Here is a 14,264-nt window from a genome sequence, read left to right on the forward strand (position 1 = left end):
ACTGATGGTCAGGAAAAGAGAATCAAAATCCAAACTGTCCATTTTAGATATCATCTAAAATAGATACGCCTCTGTGACCAAAAGAGTCAAATATAATCCTCTTGCCACCACATAGCTATCTGATCCAATGGGTAAAGTACGTATAATAGGCCAGGGTTGTTTGCATTGGTGGCATATTAGGCATTGAGCAGTGACAGTGGCTGAGTCTGCCTGAGGATATGAAAGTCCGTGGTTTTTTTTTAATTAATTAATTAGATTTATTGGGGTGACAATTGTTAGTAATGAAAGTCCGTGTTTTGTGCATAGTCTTAATCTCTTCTGCCATGGCACCACTTAGTACATGAACCCATTGCACAAAATACTGAGGCCTGAGAGTGAAGCAGCCTGATATCCTCAGAGGTGGTCATTTTGCCCACTTGAATATTAACAGCATTTTTCACACTGCTGTTAACTTTTAGGTTATCTTCATGAGATATAGGTAGTCTGTTATTCTGGGACCAGTCTAAAAGTTCACCCACATAAAACTGTATGTCTCACCACCTCTCTTCCAATAACACTCTTGCTGAGCTCCTGATGATTTGGCTAATCCAGTAACTACAAATCAAAGTGTGCCTCATCAGTTTACATCATCTCGACTTTGCAGTAAAGTGACAGGGACTTACTTTGCATAGCATAATAATCTCAAAATCCGTCCATGTTGTCGCAAATGGCAGTATTTCATCTTTTCCTATGACGCTGTAATATTCCATTGTGTATATATGCTACGTCTTCTTTATCCAGTCATCTGTCAAAGGATACTTTGGTTGTTTCCATATCTTAGCCACAGTAAATAATGCTGCAGAAAACATAGGAGTACATATATCTTTATGGATAAATGTTTTCAGATTTTTTGGGGGTAAATACCCAGAAGAGGGATTGCTCAGTCATATGGTAATTTTATTCTTAATTTTCTGAGGAACCTCCATACTGTTTTCCATAATGGCTTACCAATTTACATTCCCACCAACAGTGTATGGTGGTTTCTTTTTCTCCACAGCCTCTCCAAGTCAGACATAAAAAGTTGAGAACCATATAACTTCACTCACATGTGGAATATAAAACTGAAAGCAACAAAGAACCAAGACAAACAAGAAACAAAAAGTCATGCACAGACAACAGTTTAGTAGTTGCTAGAGGGTAAGGGGTAACTGCTAGATATACGTAAATATGTACCTAGATAGATGAGGGTAAACAGGGTCAAATATATGGTGATGGAAGGAGAACTGACTCTGGGTGGTGAGCATACAATGTGATACATAGATGATGTAATACAGAATTGTACACCTGAAACCTATGTAATTTTACTAACCATTGTCACCCCAATGAATTTAATTTTTAAAAAAAGATGGGTAAGAAAAGTGACAGGGAAATAAACACTTGACATTCAGCTTTTATTCCTTTCCTTAGAGTCATCCTTGAAAGGGGCTACAACATCACATCAGTGTACTTCACGTCATGCTGCCATCTTATTCAGAGTTATTTGTAATTCTCTTTTCCCTAAGTCAACTTGACATAGAGAATATCCCGTTGGGCATAGGTTGGTCGAAGTTGGGATAGTATGGCAGGAATACGCACACACAGAATGTTCATGAATTAACTTTCATGATATTTTCCATCTAGTCCTTTTATTTCTACTAATGATGCACTGACATACCTAAATGCTGCTAGACATATCTAAATATATACCTAGATAGATCGGATAACATCCAGTTTGTGATCAGCAGCTTCAGTTGCAAGGGTACCTTATATCACACAGTCAGGCATTCTTTCTCTCCCCCCCTGAAAAATATCCATAAAATAATAATCTTTTAACTTAAATCAATACATACCTCTTATCAGAATTTGTAAAGTATTCATTTATTTAATATTTATTGAATGTCTACAACTCACCAAGCATTGTGTTAGCCAACTGATCCCAATTCTCAAGGAACTTAAGGGAAAAAGATACAAATTTTAAAATATGTATATGATGAAACAAATAAGTTAATATCAAATTACAAAATTTGCTGTGAAAGAAACCAATAAGAAATGAAATAGAAATGGGGTATGGGAAGCTTTTTAAAATGCAATGATGGTCAGAGAAGACTTCTAAAAGCAGACCTTTCAAGCTGAGAACCAAAGCATTAGAACAAGCTACTACAACAAGAGAGAAGATAGCAGCATGTCAGGTGAAGGGAACAGCATGTTAAAGGAACTGAGAACAGTTTAACTGGAGCAGAATAAGCTAGGAGGAGAGTAGCACAAGTTAAGTTTGAGAAATAGGCAGAAGCCGGCTCATTCAAGGTCTTAGACGCATGGTTAGAAAGCTTGGATTTTAATTCTCAGTACTTTTGGGAGAGAGGCATTGATTAATTTATTAAACAGACATTTATTGAGCTCCTTCTGTTAGGGAAAGTTCCTGCCCTTGTGGAACGAACATTCTAATTATAATAGATAATAAGCAAATATGTCCAAATGTGGTCATTCATATGGAAAGAAATAAGCAGGGAAAAGGAAATAGGGAGTGCCGAGAGTGGTAGTAGAATGTTGTACATTAATGTAAGTAGAGAAGCCCTCTCTGGTGGGGTACCTTTGAATAGAAAACTGAAGGAAGCAAGGTAACAAGGGAGGGGTATTCCAGGGCATTAAAAGGTTGTAGGCTAGACAAACGACATACTCCCATTTACATTTTAATATCAGTTTTGCTGTTTTGTGGAATTAATGATGAAATTAATTAATGAAATTAATTGAATTAATGAAGGTGAGAACCTAGGAGCCACCTAGGGTGGTGATGGTGGAGATGAAAATATGTTTGAGGCTAGGTTCAGTACTACAGTCTGATAGATAAGGAGTGGAGGTTGAGGGAGAGAAAGAATCAAGAATGGTTCCCCAGTTTTTGAAACATCTGATTAAATAATGATGTCATTTATTAAAATTGGGAAGGACTGGGAATATAGAATGGAGAGGACGGAAACAGATTTGAGCTAAAAATAAAAAAAGTTACATTTTGGACAGGTTAATTTATATGTCCAAGATTTTCAAGTGAAGATTTCAAGGCAATTAGCTGCAGGAAATCTGTAGAACCCACAGAGAATGTGAGACTAGCATATGAACTTGGGAGCATCGTGATAGACGCTGCCTTTAAACTCAGGTGAGCACATGAGACCCTGAGACAGAGGGTGCAGAGAATCAGAAGGTGGGCCTTGAGACACTTTCTCATTGAGAGCTTAGGTTGGAAATGAGGAGCTGGCAAAGGGCACTGAGAAAGTGGCGCCAGTGACACAAGAGAGTTCTAAAACACTGTAGAAGAGAGGGTTTCAGGAAGGAAGGAGTGCTTGACATCAGTGTTAATGGAGTTGAGTGATGTGAGAGCAGAGAAACATGGGTGGGATTTGGCACTTGGATGTCCTGGAAGGACTTGGCAAGCAAAGTCAGTGACATGTTGTAAACAGAAGCCAGTTTGGAATGAGTTGAGGAGTAAATGGGCAGAAGAAAGAAATAGAAGCAAATAGGATATACAACTGCTTCTACAGTCTTTGCTATGTAATTTAATTAATGTTAAAATTGAGCGCCTGCAAGTACGATCTGTTGGTTTCCGCCAGAGGTTCTACAGCCTGGTCCTACATACAAGGACGAACGGTGCTAGGATCTCGATAGTGCCATCCAGCACTAGCAGATAACAGAGCAGAAGAAACACCCTTTCTTCTGAGTGGCTTTACTGATTGAAACCTCAGAATACTTCCTTACTTCATCATGCACACCGCAGGTGCCACATCTGGGGTGGGAAAAAAGCAGAACCCTGCCTGAATATCAGACTTGATTCTTTAGTCTTGCTTACATTCTCCCCCTCATCTCCTCTATATATCTTACCAGTTAGCATCAGAGTTACCCCTTTTTTCTTCTGTACTATTAAATAAGATACAGATAGCTAGAAGAGTAGTCAAAGAGAACTAATTATTCTGGGGGTTTTTGTTTGTTTTTTGTCCTTACAACTAGGAATGAATTGGAATTCTACAAGGCCTTTTGGCCTAAAGGCCCTGGACCAAAATATTTAAGTTGTGTTCTCATGTCTAGAGTACCACCAGAAGATAGATGGGGGCTAAGAATCTGGAATCATGCTTTATGACTGGAGCATGATATGGAAGTAATACGAAAAGCAGAGGAGTATGGAATATGAGAGTTCCTTGTAACAGCAGTGTAATTAAACCTCGTTAATTCAAATGAATTAGCTAGAAGACACACATATATTACAGTAATCTCCCCCTTATCTGTGGTTTCGCTTTCTGAGGTTTTAGTTATCTATAGTAATCACGGTCCAAAACGATTGCATGGCAAATTCCATAAATTAACAATTCATAAGTTTTAAATTGCGTACTGTTCTGAGTAATGTGATGAAATCTTATGCTGTCCTGCCCTTTGTCCAATGTATCAGCACTGTGTATGCTCCTCACCTGTTAGTCAGATGAACTGTCAAGGTATCCGAGTGCTTGTATGCAAGTAACCCTTATTTTAGTTAATGATGGCCCCAAAGCACAAGAGTGGTGATGCTGGCAATTCAGACCTGCCAAAGAGAAGCTGTAAAGAGCTTCCTTTTTTAAAAAAAAATTTATTGCTGTAACATATATATAATGGAATACTATTCAGCCAAAAATTGATGAAATATTGCCATTTGCAACAACGTGGATGGGTCTTGAGAGTATCATGCTAAGTGAAGTAAGTAAGATGGAAAAGGGAAAAGTGCTTTCTGTAAGTGAAAGGAATGTATATGTAGGAAAAATGTAGTATACATATGGTTTGGTACTATTCACAGTTTCAAGCATCCACTGGGGGTCTTGAAATGTATCCCCCATGGATAAGGGGGACTACTGTACACTGAACATTACTAGAGAAATACGCTAATTAATAATTTTACACAATGCTTCAAAGTGAATTTATGAAAAGCTTTGTAGCATAGGTGCACAACGGGAGCACTTTCAGGAAAAGTGAGATTGGTGTTATTTTCACATGCTTAATACTGAAAGGATTTTTAGATACTTGAAAAGTTTATCATCTTAAGCTAAATGTAACTCATCCAATCTCAGTACAAGTAAAGCCTGCATAGACTTACAAATGAAATACAGTCAAGCTTTACTCAAAATCATCACAAGGTCAGATTTGGTGGAGTTTCTATTAATGATCTCTTGCTATAGTTTTCTTTAATTCATTTGCTTTTTCATTCATATATATATATATATATATATATATATATATATATACACACACATATATATATTATCTATATATATATACATATATATTGACCTCTTCCTATAGGTAAGAAGTTAGTACCATGCTTTGGGAATGAAAGCTGCTTTGGGAAGATGAACTTTGAGAATGTTGAATATCAGAAATTAATTTGAGTTTAGTGCACGTTAACTACATTTTCAACTCAAAGGATCTGAGGGGGTTTTTTTGTTTTGTTTTCTTCAAACTAAAATAGATTTGGCTCGTGATACAGAAGTCCCACCCCAAGTGCTTTCTATTTTGATCAGACCTCAGACCTTTTAACGACTGACCAGTAAAGAAGCTATTAGGCCAAGAATATTAAGTGTGAAATAGACACTATCTACAGATTTGCTGTATATGAACTCAGTTGGACCTCGTGGAATATTTATTTAATTAATAACAGTTATAAGACACGAGGCTATTCGTTTTTATTTTGCTTTGCTTGATAATCATGCATGTCCTCTTGAAGAAAGAGGCAAAGCTCTTATTATGCTAAGTAATAATTGATATATTTAGAGTACTATATACTTGGCTAAAAGTTTATATTATCTCATTGAATCATGAACTCAGGGAAAGTTGTCTCAATTTTGCAGCTGCAGAAAACTAAAACTTAGAAGAGTTAAGGGTTTACCGAGTAACACAAAGCAAGTAAGTGGAGCTTGGGAACTCAAAACCAGGGTGGTTGACTCGGGCAGTGTTCTTTTATGGTAAACAGAATCATAGCCAAAATACTGAGTAGAGAAGATGGAAAAGTCAAAGTGGGGGTGTGTGTGACTTGGAAATTGGATGGAAATACAATAAAGATCAAGTCAGTAGCTAAACTACCAAACACACTCAACCAACAAGAACTGTGCCATTCTCGATCTTGAGAGGTGATATTTTAGTTTATAAAAGAAGATAATGTTAGATATATTTTCATTTTGAGGTACAGGGGTGGAGATAACTCAACTAATAAGGAATAGATTTGCAAATCCTCTGCATAGAGTTCCCCAGTTGTGTGAGTCTAGTACTCATTTCTTCAAATCTTACCTGTTTTTTGCATAGTCTGAAACAATGAGACCCAGCCTTACGTGATGTCATTACTTTAAGTAGTTAAATGAATATGCCTGTCATTCATATGGTGATAAGAGGGTGGCATTGTGGTTGAGAGCTTGGGCTGGAGTCAGGCTTCCTAGGTTTAATACTGATTGCCTATCACAAGCTACATGACCTTGGTAGGGTGTTTAACTTCTGAACCTCATCCTTTCCTCTATAAAAGAATAGTAATAATCTTGTCCTCACAGGATTATTATGAGAATTATTATGAGGATTAAATGCATTAATACATTTAATGTACTTAGAAAAGGCCTGGAACAGAATTAAATGTTCAATGAATGTTAACTAATTACATTGAATACTACCTTATAAACGTGTTCTTCTTGCTAAAACCTCTGGTAAAATTTGACCATATTAATATTTTTACAACCTTTTGCTTGTGATCCTTGACAAATTTAATTCATATTAATATAATATTTGTTCATTTCAAATGATGTTACTTTAGAAAATTAATTCTGTAATGTCCTTTTCATCAGCTTTCTCTGCATTTTAAAAGCTTTTCAATACATGGAAATGCTGTCCAAGCATGTTTTGGAATCTGAACTCTCCAAAATATGGAAATAAGCATAAACTGTATATCAAAAATAAATATGAAGCATTTACACTGGGATTTTCTGCCAATCGCATAGAGAATTAAATTAGAAACATTAATAAAGGAAAATCTTTAATATCTCACCTTATAGCACAGTTTTGATATTACTGTTATTAAGAATCAGGCCAAACTAAAACGCAAATATTGAAAATGGCACTGTGTGTATTTAGCAGGCATATCAGAGATTGTTTAAATTTCATTGATATATTTAATTTACATATAATTGTATGTTTATGTTGAATTATTGTGAGGTATGGTTGTTTTGGACTTCAGAGGGGACAGCAAGAGATGTTCTAAGGAGTATTGGTAAAGTTTGGAAATTTACTGTCTTTATTTTTGTGTTTCTTTCCTCTTAATAGATCAATAGAATCTATTCTTTCATTTTAGTTTTTTCCCCCTTCAGTCCATGAGGTTTATCATACAGAAGTGTGTTTTAAGAAATTAACACTTAGTAATTATGAGGAAACGTTTTAACTTCATTTAACATCTGTACCAGATGAGATATATGGAATTATTTTTGTAAAAAACAGAAATTCTTCATAACTTTTATTATTCTTCTGTATGGTGCATCTTTTATTGAGCGTTTTAGACAATTGATAAGCATTATTCAGTGGCATATGGTCTGAGTCTGACGTGCTTTGAAAAGAGTACAGAGTCCTGATAATGAGGATTCTGTGAAAATGGGAAAACCAGCACAACAGATATGCTTTGAGAAAGTATGGGTTTTTAGCATCTTGAAACAATATATCACACTCAAAGGGACAGAATTGGGCTGCACAATCTGTTAGCTCATTCGTGTCCAATCTGGTCTCCTCCTTTCTTTTGGAGCCAGCATTGTCATCAACTCTCTGAATTATATTCTGACTGGAATGTATTTCAGGCACAGAGTAATGTATCTACTTAAATGGAATCCTATCTTTCTACAAAAGCTTTTTGAGTATAATAAATTTAAAATATAAAAAAATTCTATTAAGTTAAAGTAATTGGTTCAACAGTTTACATATGTGCCTTCTCCCCCACCACCCTAAAAAAAGACCACTACTTAGAGGAACATAGATCTGTTTTTTCTTTTATTTATAATATTGAATTTTTTTTTTTTTGGTTTGATATGTAGTCAGATATGTTTCAAAGACTGGCTTATTGAAAAGATACCTGCACATTACAACAAATGTAATTTGAACAGAAATGAACTGTGGAATTAAACGGGCTATATCAAAGTGTTTTAATTACGATGATTATTTTTTTTAAATTCTCTTTCAGCCTTTCTTAATAAGAATGAAACCTTAGCATGCTAAGGCATGCATTGTATGTAATAAATGAACTTTTCACCTAACTATCTAAATGGTACTACTTATCCTTGGAAAAATTAAGAAGACAGTAATTCAGATTTTTTTGTGGGGCTTAATACTCTCATGGTTCATGGAACCAGGGTTGAGAAAGGCTACTCTATAATATTCAAAATCACTGAGTCTTAATTTATAATATATCAGGTTGCATAAATAAATTGGATGTTACAATAGAGCCATATTTATGTAAAAGATTAAATGTAATAATTTTGTAAAGTAATAAGCACAATGCCTAATACATAATAAGTACTTAACAAATAATATCTATTATCATGTTTTAATCTTTCATTATCCTAAGTCCCTGAAAAATTTTGCTTGTATTATGATGTTTTGATCAAGATGAAAATTTAATCAAAAATTATGTTTTCAAATTTAAACAGGTTGTTCTAATAGTATGTTACGCTTAATGATTGAGTAACATTACTATAAATTTTGCTTTTTTATGATGTTCAAATAACTCAGAATTCATCCACAGTAACCATGTAATAAATGAAGTTGTTTTTTGTAATTGTCCTCATGAGGATTTTAGATCTTTGCCAGTTCTGATAGACAAATAGTTCTTTTTATGTATTGATTTATGTGAAAGTGGGGGGAATGGGAATGAGACACAGCTAGCTTTCCCTTTATGAAAGGACAGGATATTAATGCTTCACCAAACCTCTTGCCATAGGATTCTTTAGTTTTCCTGTGGTAAATGTTACATTACCTTTTGGAGATGCTTGGCATTGCCATTATACAAGTTATAATAATACATTGTTGTTTAAGTTGTGAAACTGAAAAATCCCTGAAACTAATTGTCAGAGCAAGAAAATCATGAATTAATTTTTGATAATATAAATTGAAGATCCATTATGCAGTGAACTATTGAACAAAAAATGAATAATAGGCTGTCACCTGAGAATAGCTAACATAATTTATGAGACAAGACAAGCTTCTTTCTTTATAGCATGCATTTGTGATAAGCTTACTAATTCTGTGCTAATTTTAAAGGTAAAGTGGATTTATGTTAATCCATTTCCATATTCTTGTTTAAAAGTTTATAAAGTAAGTAATGCAGGAATATCAGGTGACCATACCATGATTATGAAACACAAGAAACTATTTATACATTGCATTCAGTTCAGGGAAATTAGGTAAATAACATTTCTGATGTGTATGTCACTAAAATATTACCTAGTCTATGCAGTGCTTTTTATACATTAATAATTATTATAAAGCCACACATTATCTTAGTTTTTGGATTTGGGGTGTAAACGACTGTTCCCACATAAAAAACTTGGAAAATTTTTCTGACCATTGGGGGAAAAAATCACGAAGTGAAAACAGTTGGAATGCTTCATTATATGGATATGCTTGTCTTATGCATTTTTATTAAACAGCAGCCAAAGTTTTCTCTAGTTTGTGACCTGCTTATTGGTTTATGCACAGTCAAGAGAGTAAGTGTATTGCAAGTATACTTGTGCGTATTAGAGGTGATTAATCATAAAAGGAAAAAAGGAAATGAAGTCTGAAGACAATGTCAGTGTTTAATATTTCTATCTCAATCTTCAGGCATACAATAATTATACATTACCTACTTCCAAGTTCCTCCTCTACTATGTTGTTTACTCATGGACTGTGGTAGTGAAGCTACAGACATAACTAAAATGTGTCCTTTTAAAAAATGCTCATGTACTCTCAAACCACTTGATTTCTGTATTACTCTTCTCATGGAGTTGCCCAGGAAGAATTTCCCCGTGTGGCACCCCGTGTGGCACCTCGTGTCATCCTCTGCTTTAAGGCCCACTAGAGTTCTATCATTAAATGGAAAGAGATTGGGCTTTCTATTTAGTTCTTTACAGGGAGTAAGTTTTGTAAGAAAAGAAGATTTGCTGCGTGTTGCCATAAAATCTGTGTTGCATTAAGTATTTTCCAGAATGGAAAGTGATAGAATATTCAAAGAGTATAAAATATGAGTTTCAAAACCATTAAGTCATGAAAATTTAGTGAGTTAAACTGAGGCTGGATATTAAATCTTTTAAAATTCAAAAACTGGAATATATAAGAATTCTGAATGTAGTAACATTAGCATTTAAAATAAGTAAGGTAAAAAAAATAAATAAGGGAGGTAAGGAATTATTTAACCAGAATTGCTAAAATAATTGATTATTTAGGAAAAATAAATTTAGATATCTACCATACTCTCTATTACAAAATAAATTACAAGTTAATTATATAAATGTAAAATATAAAACTATAACAGAAGTTGAACTAGTAGGTGAATATGTATTTGATCTCAAAATGAGAAAAAGTTTTCTAAGCAATAAAACATATGGGATCAATTTAAAAATTTAAGTCCATAAAGCAAAAAAAATTAAATGAAGGACAAAGAAAAAACTGAATGAAAGCATTATAGTATATGATGGACAAGGAGTTAATACCATTAATGCATAAAGACCTATCACAAGCCAGTAAGTAAAAAGTCTATCACATCCACCTAAAAAATAAAAAGATGATTTACAAAGCAAAACAGCCAGTAAATATGAAAAGTATTTAACTGCACTGTTGATCAAAGAAATAAGAAGTAAACAAAAGTAACACCAGTTTGTTTTTTTAAATGATGAAACTGAGGCTCAAAGAGATTATCTGGCTTGCCCTGGGTCACAAAGGCAGTGAGAAAACCTGAATTTGAACAATTCTTGTCTGTGTGGTGGGGATTAAGACTGGTTTTTTTTCCATTATTTTTTTGTTCATATTTTCTAAATTTTTAGCACTGAGTCAAAAAGATGAAAGTCTTTCCTATATCAAGATATGAACAGAGACATTGAAACATTTTGGGGCAGCATTGCATTCCTTTCATAGTTGTTACTCATTAAGGGGATAGTCCACTTACCCACAGGTTTTTTTTCCATGACGCATAAAAATAACAGGGTTAACATTTAAACTTTAATTTATTTAGAATATATGGTCTCACTAAGTAGATATTCTTTTCAATTAATTTAACTTTAATCATAACTGTAGATGGGGCACATATTTTTATGCTCATATTTCCATAAGCAAAAAGCAAAATTATTCAAATACAGTCTTCATATGAAAATTTTAAAGCTAATGCTGCTGCATCTTATAATTGTGCTTTTATTTGCAGATGGATAACATCATTGGAACATTAAGAGATTCCAACCTGAAGCTCACACTTGCTTTCGGAATAGGAATGCATCATGCCGGACTACATGAAAGGGACCGGAAGACAGTAGAAGAACTCTTTGTAAACTGTAAAGTTCAGGTATTTTTTTTTCCCATGAGTAGATATTTAAATGTAATTTAAAAGTTATGTTTGAGTTAGATATATCGTCTTTTGTTTTTTAGGTTCTTATTGCTACAAGTACGTTAGCATGGGGTGTGAACTTTCCAGCTCATTTAGTAATTATTAAGGGAACAGAATATTATGATGGGAAAACAAGACGTTATGTGGATTTTCCCATTACAGGTAATTTTTTTTAAACTTACAGATACATTAAGCTTTTATTTGTGTCTTAAAAATTTTAATTTGCCTGAATTAAATTTTAGAGAATTGGTCACATTTAAGCATGTGATGAGAAAATTATAAATTTGTGTTTACTAATGCAAATATTATTCAAAGTATTGGCTGTTTTATTTGCTTTTACTTACCCAGTCTTACATTTACACAATTTGTCAATAAATATCAAAATCATAACTAATGGTTTCAAATTCATAAATAAATAAAAATACTGATTAGTAACTATTAGATACTTAACAAATTATAATTAAACATTGTAATGTTTAATTTTAAATCTATTTCACTGGAAATGATACTTCCCTGGGAATTGTAGAACCAAAGTGCTTGTTACTACAATCTGTGCATGAACAGTCTATTAACATATTTTAAAACTTGATAGAAGCATTTCCAGTGGGTTCTAAAGAGAAATACACTCAATGTGTATTTCTACTCAATAAATACATGTAAACACTATATTTTTTCTAAATCATTACTTACTTCAGAGAATCCTGCAGTATAAAAGGAAAAAATAAGAAAAAAAGTTTTATACCATAGGTGGAAGGCGAGTGAGGCCTAAATGCACCCATTATTCATAGAGAAAAATGATCAAATGACTCTGCTAAAGAGATTTTTCTATGTATGTGTTACTTTGTCTTTTTTAATTAAAATAGTAATAACTCTTAAACAGCATTTAACTAAAGGAAACTTTTTCTTACTTTTATAAACAGTAAGAGAGAACTTTTTGGGGACTCAGTTTTCTGTCATAGTGAATTGATTAATTATGTGGAAACTCAACAGTAGGCATCAGGGATACAGCATACACACTCTTAAGATATTCTGTTTCCTTTGTTATTTTGTTGTATTATACAAACATACAATAATCAATAAATATACCCTGTGCTCCGTGCCACATTTCAGAATACCTCTTGTTCTGCTTTTTATAGATGTACTCCAGATGATGGGGCGTGCTGGGAGGCCTCAGTTCGATGACCAAGGCAAAGCTGTCATTCTGGTTCATGACATAAAGAAAGACTTTTATAAAAAATTTCTTTATGAACCTTTCCCAGTGGAATCAAGGTAATTTTTGCTATAAATTATTTTAAATTAATTCATGTCATATAGCAATTTGGTATTTTTGTGGTTACATTTTATTAGACAAAAATGAATAAAACTAGTTCAAAAGAATTACTTGACGTGAAGCCGAGTATAATTATCGCTGTAAGACGACAGTCAATTATAATTTTCATTTTTAAAACTTTTTAAAAGAAGCAGTGTAAGTACAGTGTTCAGTCACATTGACTCTGGAGCCAGACAACCAGGATTCTCATCTGAGCTGCACTGTTTGCTTGATATTGAGCAAGATATTTGATTCCTCAGTACCTTAGGGCATCTATCTGTAAAATGGACATAATAGTTTTCCTAGTTATTTCATGGGATACTTGTAATAATCAAATGTAGAGTTCTTAGAACACTATAGTAAGCATTTAATAAAGTATTAATTTGTGGTACAGTTAATGAATAAATATCTAAAATAAAAGGATTTGAAGTGAATAATTTAGGCTGATGGCCTGTTTCAGAATTATCAAATATTTCTTTGTGGACCCAGTAACTACAACCCCTTGACACAGTCTTGCCTCATTTTCTCAGTTGAAAATAACTATTTTTCTTTTCAATTTACACATTTTTCATTTCTAACATTTATCACTTGCTACCGTTTATCAGTCTTTTTGAATACACTATATCTTCTTTACTGTATACTAACTAAGAAAGACAAAATATGTTTTCAATTTATACCATAAATAATTATTGGAGTTTTTTATTGTTATTAATGCTACTATGTTCATTTCTTTAAATTTGGAAAATATGAAAACATTAAATATTGTGGGATATAACTAACACTGTGCTTAGAGAAAATTTATGACCATAAGTATGTATATATTTAAAAAGAATGAAAAATCAATCATTTCAGTATCTATTGCAAGAATTTCGAAAAAAATTAGCAAATTGATCTCAAAGGAGATGATAACAAAGATAAAAATAAGAATGAATTGAAACCAAACATACATTAGAAAAAAATCAGCAAAGCCAAGTTAGTTCTTTGAAAAGAAAAATAAATTGATAAACCTTTAAGTTTGATCAAGGAAACAAAGAGAGAAGGAACAAAATAATATCTGGTATCAAAAGACATTACAAAGAAAATAAGATATTATGAAAAACTTTATGCAAATAATTTTAAAAATTTGAAACAAATGGTAAAATTCTTTTTTAAAAATTTACTAAAACTGACACAAAAAGAAATAGAATATCTAAATAGTCTCTTATCGATCAAAGCAATTGAATCTTAAATTTGAAATCTCTCTACAAAGAAATCTTATGACCCAGATGCTTCATTAGTGAATTCTTCATAGCATTTAAGGAAAAAAATAACATCACTCTTTCAGGAACTCTTTCT

The 14,264-nt window shown here is 33.1% G+C and overlaps 1 protein-coding gene across 1 annotated transcript in view; it reads left to right on the forward strand.

The window, feature by feature from the left end:
- Positions 1 to 14,264, forward strand: part of ASCC3 (activating signal cointegrator 1 complex subunit 3) — a 303,631-nt gene that overhangs the window by 218,588 nt on the left and 70,779 nt on the right. Inside the window, exons 31-33 of the mRNA XM_081040509.1 lie at positions 11,441 to 11,578; positions 11,662 to 11,782; positions 12,757 to 12,889. Coding sequence (XP_080896635.1) covers positions 11,441 to 11,578; positions 11,662 to 11,782; positions 12,757 to 12,889 — 392 coding nt within the window. The remainder of the gene's footprint in view (positions 1 to 11,440; positions 11,579 to 11,661; positions 11,783 to 12,756; positions 12,890 to 14,264) is intronic.

The sequence above is a fragment of the Rhinolophus hipposideros genome (genome assembly GCF_964194185.1).
Source record: "Rhinolophus hipposideros genome assembly, chromosome: 3".
Taxonomy (NCBI): Eukaryota; Metazoa; Chordata; class Mammalia; order Chiroptera; family Rhinolophidae; genus Rhinolophus; species Rhinolophus hipposideros.